Source organism: Rutilus rutilus, assembly GCF_951802725.1.
Source record: "Rutilus rutilus genome assembly, chromosome: 20".
NCBI classification, from domain to species: Eukaryota; Metazoa; Chordata; class Actinopteri; order Cypriniformes; family Leuciscidae; genus Rutilus; species Rutilus rutilus.
This window is the reverse complement of record NC_140225.1, coordinates 13336726-13353876: the sequence shown is the minus strand read 5'-3', so window position 1 is coordinate 13353876 and position 17151 is coordinate 13336726. Positions and strand designations below refer to the sequence as shown.

The window sequence follows — 17151 nt, the reverse complement described above, 5'->3', positions numbered from 1 at the left end:
GCTAATGCGGAATCTACTTATTTAGCTCTATGGTCTCTGACGAAACCACTCTCAGACATGATAAGTCAAAAAGTTTAATCAACCGTATCATACAACAAGTGTTGCATCTGTTTACATGATATCTAATTATTATTTAGCCAACGTTGTGGGTTTTCTGACATTTCTCTGTGAATCCACCGATGCTAAGACTTGGTTTAACGATCAAATGTTGAATCTTGTTCTCGATTATTACGGTCTGGTTTTAAAGGGAAAAGGTTAGAGGTCTTTACTGGCTCCGCAGTGCTAGCACGTGTGTGATGAGATTGTAAGTATTTTGAAAGTTAATCGCATTATATAAAAAGTTGCTTACTATAATACTTGTTATATTATGGTACGGTTTATTCAATAAAATCTAGAACGCTTTCTGAGATTGTTTTGCGATGTGATTCGCTAGGCTGTCAGATATCTGCTAGGCTGTTAAACATATTTACAAAATAGAAAAAAATCTTGTACTTTTGTATGATTTTTTTGTGTGCCATGGAAAATATGAAAAAGTGGATTTCATGTTTATGCAATACTAGTATTCAATTTCTCTCCATTCAGATTCGTATGCATTGCATACCATTTGGCCATGTAATAATGCTAATACAAGTAGTCTTCAATATTATAATACTTACTGTTATTATTATTATTATTATTAAGTTGCTGTTGCTTACAACATAATAATGCAAAGTAGTATTGTGATCGAGATAGATTATTTTTCAAACTACAAATTCTTCACCTAAAGAAATGATGGCTATTATTTCAAAACTTTAGTAATTTATCCAAACTATTGATAAAATGAGTTACAATACCTGTAAATACCATTGGGTTCTATTCTTCATATGCCACCAAATGGTGCCATTTATTGGATAACTGATTAAGTTGTAAATTATAAATATATTGGTAAAAAAAAGAAAAATATTGGTCAAACTGATTATCGGTTTATCTCAAATATCAACCCTCAAGCAACATTTAATTGGTGTAAACATATCATTGACATTGACACTGACGAAGGCAAAGAGCCGAAACGTTTGTACAATCTTGTTCTCCTGTTTGTAATAAAGTATTCTTTAGAGTGCAGAACTTTTTTGAAGTTTTGTAATGAAAAATAGGTCTCAGCACCTAATTAGCTGGGAGAGCTCTGTGAGTGTTTTAATTGGTGTAAACATAGCCTGATAATCTGTGTTTTTGTTCCTTTAGACACAAAGGTGTTTGACATGGCGGCCATTTACTCTGGCATTCATCTGAAACTGAAAAACCCTCGCACACTCTGGCCAGACAAACTGAAACTTGCTCGATTTGCATGGATATCAACACAGTGCCTTCTTCCTAACAAAGAGCAGGTAATTTATCTTATTAAAATGCAGACTTGTTCTCAGTCGGCACATTTTTGAGAGTCTAACAGTAAACCATGACTTAAAATTTCTCAAACAATTTTCCTTTTATCTGGATATATCTAAGCAAATTGTTTGTAGTTTTTGTAAGTGTATGTTTAAACATTTATGTGTCTCGTATTATTAAGCATGTAACATTTTTCCCTATCATAGGCTCTGTTTGACTGGACAAGCCATGTCCTCACTGGTTTTTACAATAAGAAAATAGAGGTGCCCCCGGAGGTGGTGGAGGGTTTATGGACCTACCTAGATGATATTCTTCACAGCAAGAAGCTTCATAATGTGCTGAGTCAGGGAAAAACCATTAGCCTTCGTCTCACAGTAGCACAGGTACCAGTACTTCAATTTCGCAAGAATTTCACTCCTACTGTAGTGTTGTACTATTCTATCACTACTAGAATCATCATAATTATACTGATGATTATTTAACACTTTTATTTCAAACATGGCATGCTATTGATAAAAATATGATGAGAAAAAAATTCTGCCTCAACTTATTAACAATGTGCACCTCTTAATCTATGTTTAATAGAAATTTAGAAAGAATATGGTTGTATCAGATAATCCAAATATAGTCAAAATTATGGTCAAGTTGTGAATGGACTCTTGTGCACTAAGGCACGGACAATGAATAATTAAAGCATAAAGAATTGACAATATTGTATTACATTACGTTTTATTTACAACAAGGTGTTTTTTTTGATAAATGTTTAAATTTAACATTAAGACATTAAATTTATTTTATGGATATTTTTTTTTCAGAAGACAAAAAAATATGTAAAAATGAACATTAGCACCATTGCATTCCTCATTTGTTTTGTTTGACCCTAGATGATCAATGACAGGATTCTGGAATATTCTTCAGGACCCACATCTGTCAGTTTCCACACTGTTCTGAGCTGTTGTCATGGCATCTTGACCTCCCCAGTGCTCTCTGTGGCCTACACTGCGAAGTATGAGTTATTAGTGGAGCTCTTGACTCGACTCTGCGGCTTGTCCAGTATGCAGCTCAGGCAGCAAAAATATGAGGATCCTCTCTCGCTCAAAGTCTTTGAGGTTCTGCTTGTTGTTCTCAACACCTACCTTACAGTGCAGAAACAACAAGCGAACTCCAACCGAGTGTTTTCCCAGGTAACGGCACACCTTCTTCATCCGCTTCTCCTGCTCAGACATTTACTGAACACTAGAGTATGGACTGAGAAGGATGACATCAAGATTCGACAGAATCTGAGCAAGGAAATCCGGAACAAGGTGGACGCTGTACTTCAGTCAGCGCTCTTCATCCCTGATCATTTACAGTCCTTCAAGGATGAAGTTTTACCATCAGAGGTTGAATCTCGGGCCAAAAAGAGCCACACGGGAAAGGGCTTGCAAGGCCCAGTCAATATCATCCTTTCAAAACTTTGCGTCCAAGGAGCTAACGAAGAGGAAGAGGCATTATTTTATGCCGTGAAGTCAAACTCTCTTGCCCTGCTATTTAAATTCGCCCTAGATTCATTTTGCAAAGGGGGAGAGAACAAGCAAGTGATCTTCCATCTCATGACTAAGCTCATTGTTGCTTTGGGGTTCACAGATGAACTGGATATTGATGAGAAATTTAGTGCATCGAACTGGGGTATTGCTTTACTCGCTCTTGAGAACCTCATAAACTCAGGTTTGACTGGTGATATCTATAATGTGGCTGCAGACAGAATAAAACACGGAGAGGTGCAATTTAATTTCTACAGGAAACTGGCTCGCCTTTTGTTTAACAATACCCAGATGGGCATCCCAGCTTGGTACCGCTGTCTCAGAACTCTGCTTGCACTGAATCACCACATCCTGGAGCCAGATTTAGATGAGCTCCTTTCGGGTGTGTGGGTTGATGCAGACAACATGGAACTGCGTGTTAGGAAAGCCAGAGAAGCACTCGTGTCTGCCGTCTTGCAAACTTATGGCAAACTTCGACAGCTGCCTAAACTTATCGAAGAGCTGCTTGATGTAGTGTGTCGGCCTGCGGCGGATGAATTGAGACCAGCATTGTTGCCTGAAACGATACAAAAAACCCTGAGTCAGTGTTTGCTAGACAATCCTCCGAGCCAAAATCTTGAGATCTGTTGGCTCATTTTAAATAGGATGCAGAGCTATTTTCTCCCCCACATCCAAGATGAAACATCAGATTTGGCGCTGAAATTGTTTTCTGTGAGTTTGCTTCTCTACGCTGTACTCTTCAGTTTTAAGACCCTGGACAACAGCACCCCGGTGCCAATCGTGAAGCAAACTCAGAATCTGATGACAGAGATACTGAAGGTTGTTGAAGACATGTTGAAGCAGAACCTTGTCACCAAAGGTGTTTGGAGGGAAAAGGTCCAAGATGTGACCCTTCTGCTTACTCATACTTGGGTTGAGGTGGATACTCTCTTTCAGATACACTGTGCTAACAAGTACACATCACCAGCTGCCTCACAGAGTGACCCTTTAGTGGACAAAGCCCTGACACTAAGGGACATGGACAGTCCACTTGGTAAATTATTACAGAAACTCCTTCTACTCCACAAGCTGAAGATACACTTGCTCAAATCATCCACTGTAACATCAGATGCATCAACGATGCAGAAATTGGCCCAGTTTATTCTAAACGGGCAAGAACTTTCAATAATGCTCGATGGCGACCAGATCTGGGACTTTCAATTTTGCAGTGTTAACACCAACACTTATAAGGCAGCTAACTGGTTTCTTGTTACCTCCAACCTTCCATTAATTGCCCCTTATCTCGAACCAAAAGACACGTCTGATTTTGCAGAATGCATGTTGAAGTCTTTGCTTAAGAGCGTAGATGCCTCTGGAAGCAATTTGGAGAACACTGGGATCTCTGTCTCCTTAATATCCAGACAATTACTCGAGAGTCCTGTTCTTTGTGAGCTCCCTGAGATTTTTTCAGCAGTGATGAAGTGCATCATCAAGGCATTTTTTGGACCACTCGACTCAGCGCACATGCAGTTAATCAGTCCTTCGTTTTTGTTGGAAATGCCTTGTGTGGAAATGGTTGGTGAAGAGGATGGAGAAACAGGCATGACACCTTCTCTGAATAGACTGAAAGCCATTGGACAGGAGATGTTAGACTCGGTCAAAATGAGATCTTCCATACCTCTATCTAAAACACAGGTGGATCGATTACTGCAGCTCCTCAAAATCACAAGTGTCCTCAATGGATACGCAATGTCCCCTGAAGACTATTCAGAACTTTTTCTGAGCTTGTTCACACTGACGTCTTGTGTTCAGTGTGATGAAAGCGTCAATCTCTCTGCATCTGTTGCATTGCTCAAAGAGCTTTTCAGTGTCATGGCTTCACTTCTGCTGGTTAAAAACTCTCAAACACTCCTGAAAGTTGTTCATGGAAGTAATCTCTTAGAGGCAACAATGACATCCCTATTCTCTCGGTGTAGCAAGGGGCTCTTTAAAGGTGTGGATGGCCCGACGTGGTTGTCTTTCCTTCAGTCAGTTCAAGACTTCATTCAGTCCCTAATTCAGCTCTTAATCGACAGGAAGAGCAGCATGAGCCTCAATCTGGAGAAGTTTACCTCCTTCATGGTTGAAAGTAACATCGCCGCAGGAGTTCTGGCTGTAGACACAGGAGATCTCTGCTTGTTACAGCTCCATCTGGCAACTTTAAGCATACTTTGCAAAGAAATGATTACAACCCTCGGCAAGAACAAACAGCTGGATCAGACTCTGACTCGTTTGTTAGAGAAGGCCACTTCTGTCATGGAGCCAGCCATTCTGGCTGTGCTGATGGGCAAGGGAAGCAGTCTCCTCAGGCAGTCCTTCTCTGTTGAAGTGGTAACGGTCATGATCAAGAGTGAACTAGCAAGAGCCTCCAGCTCTGAGGACGACGGGCTGGAGAAAATATCCCGAATGGCTTTCTACCGGAGCTTTTACCAGCAGATCTTAAAGGAACTGTTCCCGTCACCTCGTCCTATGGACTTCCTCATTTCATCAGTTAACTATCTCTCTGCTTTTTACACGGCTGTGGACAAGACAAAAGCAGCAGATCTTGAAGAAGTCCATATTGCGATTTTGCAGAGTATTCACGCGCTGCTGTCAGGTACAATGTCCTAAAACCTTTTAAATCATTTACTTGACTAGAATAAAATTGATGTCTCAAATGTTTGTGAACACTCTGTCTGTTCTGAAAACAGTCTCTCAATCATTTCATCAGGAACTTGGATGTCGTTGTCAGACGTGAAGGAGCTGGAAGGGCCAGTAAAGGAGCTTCTTAATCAGCTGGTGTCCAACTGTTCTCAAGAGCAGTTCCATCTATTACTGCTGATGCTCAGAGAGGGGCTTGTGCCAGCAAAGATTGAAGGAGGCCACTCCACTGTAAGATTCTCCTAGTGTTTATTCTTTCGTCCTTATTATTGCTGTAATAGTTAATGCAATAAATGTATTGCTTAATATAATTAATATATTCACAAGGTTAATACATTTATTCAGTTTCAAGGTTTCATTGTGTTCTGTGTAATTTGTAAAAGCCTTTAGCAGACAACATCAGTGAATAGTTGAAAAAGACACTCTTTATATGTAATTTATTTGGTAATAAAACCCAGACTGGACAAATAATGAAAGTAAAGTAATTTGCATTCTTTATATGGTGAAATATAAGTATTATTGAATTTGAGCTGAAGGGAAATATCACCCAAGAGTGACACTCTCTTTCATAGAAATACGAACAGGTCAGAGGGCAAATGCATCTTAAGGAATATCATATTACATCAGTAATGAGTTAGGAAATTATTATTATTGAATTATTGCAGAGAATAGTTTCGGTTTTGCTTTTCCAGTGGGTTTGATGCAATTCTAGAAAGAGTCTGAGAAATAGAATCTGTCTTTGTTTTTGCATAAATTTTCGCTATGAATGTCATTCACACAAATGACTGAACCTAATAATCACATAAAGGTCTGTTTAGTTTTCCTTTTTTTAAATTAACTGAATGTCTTAATGTGTTTACGTTTTAACTGCACAAAGTTATTTGATTATTAACAATCATTTAGTGAATGACAGCCTTAGGTCTAATATTTAAAAGTCTGCCACTTGTTTTGAAAAGATTATTTGTGTCTTTATTCTACAAAGAAATGGATGAAATGGAAATGGATGATTGATGATGACATGAAAGCATTAAGATAAAATACATTCCTGTTTCTTTCTCAAAGCATAAGAGTTTCTAAGCATGCTTGTAGTGTGCACTGATGATATGTTGTTTTTTTTCTTTCACAGGAAGTTCTCTCTGCGGTGACTTTTATAAAGCTGCTCTCCTGTTGTCTGTTTCCAGAGCATTGCTCAAAGGCTTTTTGGCTTATTACCCCACAAATCATATCCACTCTCATTGTGAGTATTTCTTCTTATTAGTTGATCGTCTTGATTGTTCACAGGTGTTTTTTTTTTTAGTCATTATCGTGCCGGTTTCTTTCTTGAATGCTTCTGTTAAATATACCTGCCGGTGTCCGTGTCCATGACGGTGTCCGTGCCTCATGTTCCATTGTATCTTGTCTAGTTTTGTTTATGTAACCGCTGTTGGTGAGTCTCATGTAACCAAGTCAAATTCAAACAAAGTTTTTGTGTCCGTGCCGGTCTCCGTGCAGTTGTCCGTGTCAGTGGCGGTGTATCTTTGTTCTTATCTTTTAATAACAAAGAAAAGAAAGATTTTTATCTTCGCTACTTTGGCCTAAATGTCTGCCGTTCTATTTTATTTTATATTTTGTTAGCTTGTAAGGCTTTGGTTTTTTGGGGTTTATTATTTGTTGGTTACTCCAATGTCCAGAAGCATACAAATACAGCTTGCCTTGCCTTGCCTTGCCAGGCAGAATGGTAAATATACACAGTAGAGTAGGGAATCAGTAGAGGTTATTAACATAGCGCCAAAGAGGTGTTCATATCTTCCAAAAGTCTTTAGACTTTTGATGTGAATCATAAGTGAGTTTGTAAGGCTTTGTTTTTAACATAGGGACATTAGTTTGGCTGTAATGCTCAGTCACTTGCAAAATTGTAAAACCAACATGAAAAAGAATCGTGATAAAATCGTGAATCGAGATTTTCCTGAAAAGATTTGTGATATGATATGTTTGCCATATCGCCCACCCCTAATTTCAATACCTGTTTTCCATTGATTTCCCGATTGATGTTTTTCCCCTGAATAAGATTAATCGCACATGCATTTCTGTTGTACTAGTGTCTTTTTTAATGTGATGCTCTTTTCAAGATGAAAGTATCATAAAAGTATCCTATGTGTAAACATCTGCATATGCACTGGACTCCCACAATGTGTCTTCCCAACAACCTCAAAAATGTTCCATATAAATTCACTTAACCCATGAACCTTTGCACACTACATGCAGAGACGCATGAAGATGTCTTGCATGAAAAAAACGTATTCGATTTAGGTAGGGTGACCATATTCCAGGTCATGTCCGGCCGGGATTTCGAGATCGCCCAAAATATCCGCGATTCGGCTTTTGCTTTCTCGTCGCCATTCATTTTGTTTACATGTACACCTTTTGATTCAGTAGTACTGAATTAATTCCGATTGGTTAATCTGAATGTAGTGTTTACATGAACGCTAAACAAGTGATCGGTTGATGTGCGTGTAAGCATTGCTAAGAAAATTCCTGTGTTTTCGTCTCGATCGGGATCCGTGTGAATCAGAATGCATGACCTGCAAAGCTGGCACGTACGTGTCAGTGTCAAATAACGTAATAATGTAAACATAATGAATGGTGACTGTAGAAAGCAAAAGACGAATCCCGAGCATTTTGGGCGATCTCGAAATCCTGGCCAGATATGTCCGGGTAAAACAGGACGTATGGTCACCCTAATTTAGGCAACTTTAGGCCCTGTTTACTTCCTTTATAAGGGATTTCCTGAACTTGCTTAAATAAAATCAGAGAGGCATAATACAGTAAATGCGATAATGCTTTACTTCTATCGAGCCTGGAACGTTCTTTTAAGTGTGCCTAGAGAGTTGTCTCACAGTGAAAAACACCATGCAGCTAGATTTGTAAAACCAGCCTGAATTCTCTTGTCATGATTTAGCATTAAAATTCATCTACCTGGAAAAGTCAGGTTTCAAAGTCTTCTCTATGTCACTGAGTTCACTCAGAGAAGGACTGTGTTTGCCTGTCAGGTTACTTTTATCACTGCACCTTTCTTCTCAGTGTCAGAACTTGACATACTAGAGCTGCCGCTAGCTGAGTTCACCACAGCGACCAGATGCTTTGTTAACCTTGCTCTACTCACATCTCCACTGTCTTTAGTACACAAAAATAAGAACAAGCTCTGTAAATTTCACTTTTGTCATTAATATTTTATAGCACTGATCGTTTGCTGAGCAGTTGAAAAGTATTCTGTGTGAATACTTATTTTGTGCTACGTTTGAAGATGTCTGCAGGATTTCTGGTAAATGTAAGCCTGGTTTGTTAGAGCTCTGCAGTCCATATATTGTTTCATAAAACTTAAAGTAATCTTTAAAGGTGCACCCATTTTTTTTTCTTCTCTCGTTAAAATAACACCTACATCTAATGAAATTGGATTAATTAAATTGATCAAAAGTGAACATTTCTATTCAATGCTGTTCTTTGAACTTTCTATACATCAAAGCATCCTAACAAAAATTGTTTCATGGTTTCCACAAAAATATTAAGCAGCTCAGCTGTTTTCAACATTGATGATAACATATTAGACTCAGCATATTAGACTAATTTCTAAAGGATTAGACTCTGCATATTAGACAAATTTTTAAAGGATCATATGACCGTAAAGTATGGAGTAATGATACTGAAAATTCAGCTTTGCCATCACAGGAAGAACTTGCATTTGAAAATATCTTAAAATAGAATACAGTTATTTGTAATAATATTTCAATGTTTTGCTTTGTTTTGGACCAAATAAATGTAGCCTTGTTGATCTTAAGAGACTTCTTTAAAAAAAATCAACTCAAATTGTAATTCATTATTTCAAGTTAGGCTTATTTATTTGTTTATTTTGTTCCTTTACCTCTACTGGTAGATCATGGCACTAGTAACACCAAGGTCGTGGATTTGACTCCCAAGGAAAACCATCTGCTAAATGCATAAATGTTACATAATATTCATCCTGCTGATTTTGTAATCCAGAAATGATTTAAAGGTTATTTCAGTCAAACATTTCATGACTTTATAACAAGGAATAAGTTAGCAGTAACCATTTGAGAGTCATTCTTGATTTTCACAGATTTCTTCCCTTGTTTTCAGTTTGTAATAAAGGAGTCCAGCAAGCTCCCATCTCTGACCCGTGCGCTGACGTTGCCAGCTCTCGAGACTTTGACCGTCCTGCTCTGGCAGGGTAAAGCACAGATCTCCAATCCACACCATGTGATTGTGGTTTTGGGCGCTCTGCAGTTTGTGCCTCTTGACAGTCATTCCATGGAGGACTACCATGCTGCTTTTGAGGCCATCCATGAAGCCCTGTTTGCAATTATCTACTGCTACCCTCAGGTGAGTATCCTCAGACTGAAGGGAGAGAAAGAGATAAGAGCTTAAACCTGATGATACTTAGACATTTTATTGTTGCACTTTTTCAAGTTGAATTATATCCTTATACATTTTAAATTGACTTAAAATCAACTAGATGATGTGGAGGAAGAAACTCTGCCAGATGCTATATCTGCACTTGCTTTGGGACAACAACAAAAAAGTCTAGTGGACAAAAAAATCAAGCATTTAATATATCCGTCAGTAAACACTAAATGGCATGTATTTTCTTGAGATAAAAAACATATTACTCTGCAAAAAAAAAGAAAAGAAAAATGTATTTGTAATTTGCTCTTATGTACTGTAAACATGGTAAATAGAAACATTCAGAATAATTTGTACGTTAGTTTGATAAGGCTCATAGGTTTATGCAAATAGGTGTGTTACAGACTAATGCTGCTTGATGTTTGGAGCGACCATTACAGTACCCTGGAGAGGTGTTTAATTTGCACTTAATACGAGTGAAAATTAGAATGTAGTTTGGAAAGTTGCCACAGTTCCTGAGGGGGAAGGAGCCCACGGTGAGTCTGGTACGTGAGGAATGCTGAGAGTGTGCAAGACTTCAAGGTGCACACAGGTTTCTTTGCCAGTGAAAGTGGGAAACTTGGTACAATCTCAACATGACCTTGTGTTTGATGGGTTTTATAAAGTGAAATGAGAGCACAAATTAGGGTTAGAAGAATGGAGTGGTCCATGACCATGAATTAGCCATAATGATGACTGAACTACAGGTGCACTTACACAATATGTAATTGATCACTCACACTTTCTGTATCCACTAGGGCAATAGACCTTATAACAATAATATATATCAAAACCCATTTCAGCCATTTGACCGCATTTGAATATACAGATTATACATATACAGATGAGCCAAAGCATAATATGCTGTTAATCCTCCGCGTGTTGCCAAAACAGTGCAGACCTGCCGAGACATGGACTCTACATGACCCCTGAATGTGTCCTGTGATATCTGGCACCAAGACGTTAGCAGCAGACCCTTCAAGTCCTGTAGGTTGCGAGTTGATGCCTCCGTGGATCAAACTTGTTGGTCCAGCCATCCCACAGATGCTCAATCAGATTGAGATCTGGGGACTTTTGAGGCCAGGGCAACAACATGAGCTCTTCATCATGTTCCTCTAAAAATTCCTGAACAATGAGTCCAGTGTGGTAGGGTGCATGATCCTGCTGAAAGAGGCTATTTCCACCAGGGAAGACCATTGTCCTGAAGGGGTGTAGCTGGTCTGCAACAATGTTTTAATAGGTGGCATATGTCAAATTTACAGCCACATGAATGAGTGGAGCAGAAAACTGCCCAAAGCATCACACTCTTTCCACCGGCTTGTGGTTTGTGGTTCGTCCCTCCTTGGACCACTGTTGGTAAATTCTCACCACTGCTGACCGGGAGCAACCCACAAGTCTTGCCGCTTTGGTACTCTTGAGCCAGTCGCCTTCCCATAACAATTTGGCCCTTGTCAAAGTCGCTCAGATCTTTATTCCTGCCCATTTCTCCTGCATCCAACACGTTGATTACGAGAACTGATTGTTTGCTTGTCATCTAATCTACCCAGACCATATCTGTGTTCGAAATCACCTCCTATACCCTCTTTCACTACTCCCTACATTACTCCACTAATATAGTCCATTTGAATGAGTGAAGGAAAACGAGTGAGTGAATTCAGACACTGAGTGCGCCGGAACGACTGCTGCTTTTGTATAGTTTGTGCTTGCTGTTTACCGTAATAATCATTTGTAACTTAGCAAACTGGCAGCTCCAGTAGAAAGATGAAAAGATTTTTCTTGAACTCTCTCTTGGAAACTAGCATGTATAAACTAAATTAAACAATCTAAAAATCAATTAAAAAGGAATTTATACCCGTATGATATTACGCTGTAGCCACATTGGACCAGCGGTTTGGAAAATGGATGGATGGATGATTATGCTGCGTGGGGATACAAGGGAATTAATTCGGCATGACCCTCACTGTGCATTATGGGTATTCTAGCTGTTGAGTGTACTTCAGTTGTACACTCGTTATTGTGGTGCATTATGGGATTGAATGAGTGTACTCGATAACATCCACTGTGGTTTCGGACACCACTACAAATGGCTGTTCCCTCAAATAGTGCCCTATTTAAGGGTATAGGGGGCAATTTCGGACACAGCCCTTGATATGTGGCCTTGTTCACCTGTGACTGGTCATAATGTTTTGGCTCATCAGTGTATATACAGTACATACACACACACACATGATCCTGCCAGTCATTGTAAAGATGTTGCTTACATTGTTCCTAGAATTCAACAAAAAATTGGACTTTTAAAAACATTTAATTAATTCAGGGTTTTTGAATCATTCCATAGTGTTCTTTTGCCAGCCACCTAAGGACGCATCAAAACATGTTTAGCTTGTTGTTTTTGTGGCACAGAAGATTATTGTTTTTTGTGTTCGACTTGCGCAATGTAATAAAATCTTGACTAGTATTCAAGGGATAAACATAAAGGCCAATGGGTTTTATACCAAGCCCAGCTGTGCATTAATTTTGAGAGCTTTAAATGTTTGCAGGTGATGCTGAAGGCTTCTCCCGCCTTCCTGAATTGCTTTTATCGCCTGGTTTCATCAGTCATGCATGAAGGCAGACAGCGGGGCGACTCTGACAGAGGTAAGCACACCTATTATACCCACATTCAGAAGTGTTCATAATATTTAAACATAATATACCATTCAAAAGTTTGGGGTTACTTGCAAGATTTAGTAATGTTTTGAAAGAAGTCTCTTATGCTCACCAATGCCGCATTCATTTACAGTAAAATGGTCATATTAAGTTTATTACGATTTATAATAGCTTTTTCTGTTTGAATATATTTTAATTATAATAACTTTTTTTTGTTTGAATATATTTCAATGTGTCATTTCTTCCTGTGATGGCAAAGCTGAATTTTCAGCATTATTCCTCCATTCTTCAGTGGCATATGATCCTTCAGAAATCATATATGTATAATCAGAAATGTATGTATGTGTGTGTGTATTTATATAATATCTCCCATTGAGGATATTATCTCCTGGCTGTTAATCTTTTATTCATCACTATCTTGTAACCTGTTCCATAAGACTTCTGTGCAAGCAAAAAAATTTAACATTAGTGAATTCAAAGGCCCTTTTTTGTCAGTTTGTCTGCACTTATTGTTGGCTGTAGCTGACAGACAAAGAAAGTGGAAATCACCTGATGCTGGCAAGCCATTACACTTGAAACTGCTGATATATATCCCTCCATATGTCTGCTGATACTTTTCCATCTACAAGTTGCCCTGAATTTATTTATTGTGCTGGAAGAAAAAGATGTTATTTGAGGTATGATTCACCTAATGAGACAAGCACCTCGTTGAGCTGTGTTCAGAGACAGACGCTTGCAGACTGTGGCACTGTGGATTGAATTTCAAAGTGAAGTGAAAGAGAAAAAAATTCCATGAAGAAAGAAGGTTGAATTTGATCCCGAAGCTCGAGGCTCAAAGCATTTTAGCACTGAAGGCATATCCCTCTTTGAATTGAGAACTTTTTATGACTTAAGATTTAAAGTTTTTTTGGCAGAAGCATCAGTACACTTAGTCTTTCTTCATTTCTCAGATTTTCATAATTGACATCAAAGCTCAGTCAGAACTTAAATGTATTTAGATGTGAGGCAATTTCAATCTTATTGATCATCTTGTGGTAACTTTCTTAAAGCAGGAATGTAATGCCATGATCACGCACTCTGATTTGCCCGGCTCCACAGATAATGTGGCTTTGAAAAGATTTAACCAGGATTCATTATTATAATATTGTCATGGTTGGTGGTTAATGCATTCTGTTAGTTTTTAAAGAAAGAGAACGAAATGCGTAATTCGTGAATTTGGAAATTTGGAATATATATTTGCATATGTTTAAAGACACTGGATAAAGGTACACTACCATTCAAATGTTTGGGATCAGTAGTTTAAAAATAAAAATGTATCATGATTTCCACAAAAATATCAATCGGCACAACTGTATTCAACATAGATAATGAGAAGTTAAGATAAAAAGAAATGTTTCTTGAGCAGCAAATCAGAATGATTTCTGAAGGATCATGTGAAACTGAAGACTGGAGTAATGATGTGAAAATTCAGCTTTAAATTACACTTTAAAATATTTTAAATTAGTTAAGTTATTTTAAATTGTAATAATATTTCACAATATTACTGTTTTATTGCAGGGCATGATTTTGGAGAGAAAGTGCATGGTTTAAGTTAGAATCAGAGTTATGATCTTAATGCACCAACGGCATTAAGCATAATTAATCATGTTTTAACATTTTGTTTGGACAGTTCTAATTAAAATGTTACAATTACTTTGTGATCTCTCTTTCAGCCTCCGAGAAAGACAGAGAAAGTCTTCTGAAGTGTGCTAGGCTGGTGGAGAGGATGTACACTCATATTGCCAATGCTGCTGAAAATTTCACAGTCCTGTCCTCATTCATGGTTGCACAATATGTCAGTCAACTGCAGAGGGTGAGACACTAGTCATGATCAGTTTTTACCTAACACGTGCCTGTGCCAATTTCTACTCTCATGTTTCCTGAAATGGTATTTTCTGCTCTCATGAACCGCTTGCCTGAAGTAAAAATTTGCTAGAATGTTTGAGAAGAATCTTCTCAGTGTTATAAATCTTAAACCACACAGTTATAGCTTGAGAGTTCATGCACTGGGACTTATTCAGTGTCCTACGTGTATGGTATTCTAACAGATCAGAGGTTGCACTAACCTTAAACTGGGGGAGGAACACGTACAGTAGTCCAGCGTGACTTGAGAGCCAATTGTTTTTGTCAACTTAAAGTGTAAAATGCATTTGACCTTCTAACTGGCCTTAGACTCATGTTACTGCACTGAACAATCTCATTAGCGCACATTGCAGAGAATTTGTGTCTCTCTCTAAGTTTCGGTCTTATTTCCTAGGTGACGCTTCAGCCAGAAATCAAGTCACATCTAACAGAGGGCATATACTGTATCCTGGACCATTGTGTTGAACAAGACATCAAGTTTTTGAACACCACCCTTCAAATGGGTGTCAAGGAAGTGTTCAATGAACTGTACAATAGTTATACACTCTATCACAAAACTCAAAGGCAAGGGGAAGAAAAGTACACCGTCTGACAATTGCATCCTCTGCCTTGAGTGAATAAATCTGTATATTTTACATATAATTAATGTTATAGATAAGAAGAAATGTTTTAGATTTTCATGATTTATTTACCCTCATGTTGTTCCAAACCTGTATGACTTTCTTCTGTGGAACACAAAAGATATCTTGATTTATTTGTCTATAAAATTGAAGTCAGTTCACTCAATCGTTTCATTCCCACATTCTTAAAAATAACTTTTTCTTGGGTGTGTTCTGTAGAAGAAAGAAAGTCATACAGGTTTGAAACAACATGAAGGCTAGTAAATGATGACAGAATTGTAATGTTTGGGTGAACTATCCCTTTAAATGAGGGAAAAACAGTCTGAAATAATTGCTAACACCATGTATTTTATACTTCCTCGGTTTTTGTACATGACAAACATGACCTTTTTTTTTACAAGAACAGTATTTTTTTTCTGTGTAGTACTATTGTTCTCAAGCAAACCCTATTATATGCTTGAAGTTAAAGACCTTAGAGTTAAGATGTTACATGCTTATCTGAATTGACAACCTGAAGTCCTGAAACTAATGTCCGACTCATCAGCCAGATTTGGTGAAATTCTGTCTCAGGATTGTGCTTCTGGAAAAACCAATTAACCTGAGGTTGCTCCAGGTGGACTCTGTGAAATTAGTGTACTGTAAAAGTGTGTCCTGGATGACAAATAACCAATTAAAAATGTACCCCAATAGACCTATACTGTAAAATGGTGTTAAACATTTATAGAGCAGTCACACTAACTGCTCTGGTGTGCCTTAACTTATTTAGCTGTTCTGCAGTGTACAACAACATTGTGTTCCTGATGTTCCCTCCAAAGAGAATCTAGATGCAACACAGGAGCTACCTCAGATGCAGACTGAATAAATATACAACTATACAAACTATAATGCCATTACAATACAACAAAATGTTCAACATACACTGTAAAAATCCAAAGGCGTTGGCTGGTCATGTTACTGACCCATGAGGAACTAGAAAGTCTTGTACTTTACATTGGCAGCAAGCAAGAGCGTCATGGTGAAATTAGTTGGTGGCTAAAGGTATTTTCAAGACATAAACGGTTGTTACACGTGATAAGAAACTTCCCGCAGGTTGTTTGTGCTTCAGTGTTGCTCACAACCATGTCAGTCACACTGTCCTGCATGAAGTAAAGGGATCCAAGAATAGGTTCTTGACTATGGTGTCTGGCTTTCCAAGTGGCATTTGGCCCTGTAGAACAGGTGTGTGTGTCTAGTGGGCTAACTGATGGTGGAGCCCTTTCCCAATTGATCTGTAGACCTTCAGGTTTGTGTTTGTTAAAAAAGTCTTCAAGTGTTGCACCACTTTCTACAGCCATTCCTGTATAAAACTTCCCAAGCTTTAATCTCCCTTTATCAGCAGAGTCAGGAAATAGCGGGTACCCTAGAATTGGTGTCTGTAGGGGGTCTTGCAGGAAAGCGGAGGGCTAGAACGGGGCAGAAACCATCCCAGACGGCACCCAGGAGCTGGCAAGGATGATCAGACGAGTTGGCCGAGGGCCAAGACTGTTGCAAAACAGATTCGGCTTATTAGCCCTAGTGAATGCTCAAATGTAGGGGCTCAGATACAACAAACCACAGAATGTACGGAAAAGACATTTGCCCACATTAGAATTACTGATATAAGATGGAAACAGTCCTGTTCACACTCACGTGGAGTTTCGTCTGAATGTTTTGGGATTGTAATTAGAAAGGCACATTTATCAAAGGTTATAACAACATGTCAATGTGTGTTTACTATAGAGTTCCAATGTTATTTCTACCATATTTCATGCATGACTACGTTTATTGTCATAATAGTCAGCTGGCTTCATATTCGAGTCTGAATCGCTCAGTGAGAGTTGCTCAGTGTTGGCATGTTTAAAAATGTGCACCGATTTAAATATGACAAGTTGTCTTTTGGAATCAAATTGTTTTCAAATGGTTTTTTATAATCGGAGGTTAAGAGTGGTCACTTACTTCATGTCGTTAAAAAGTACAGCTGC

General features: G+C 38.4%; 1 protein-coding gene across 1 annotated transcript; it reads left to right on the top strand.

The window, feature by feature from the left end:
* The first annotated feature begins 201 nt into the window (after positions 1-201).
* urb2 (URB2 ribosome biogenesis homolog) lies at positions 202-15852 on the top strand. The gene is made up of 10 exons (XM_084390705.1): positions 202-304; positions 1222-1364; positions 1569-1745; positions 2247-5499; positions 5614-5774; positions 6670-6780; positions 9678-9920; positions 12521-12617; positions 14342-14481; positions 14926-15852. Exons 2-10 carry the CDS (start codon positions 1239-1241, stop codon positions 15121-15123), a joined length of 4506 nt encoding a protein of 1501 aa, XP_084246831.1. The 5' UTR covers positions 202-304; positions 1222-1238; the 3' UTR covers positions 15124-15852.
* Positions 15853-17151: the final 1299 nt, after the last annotated feature.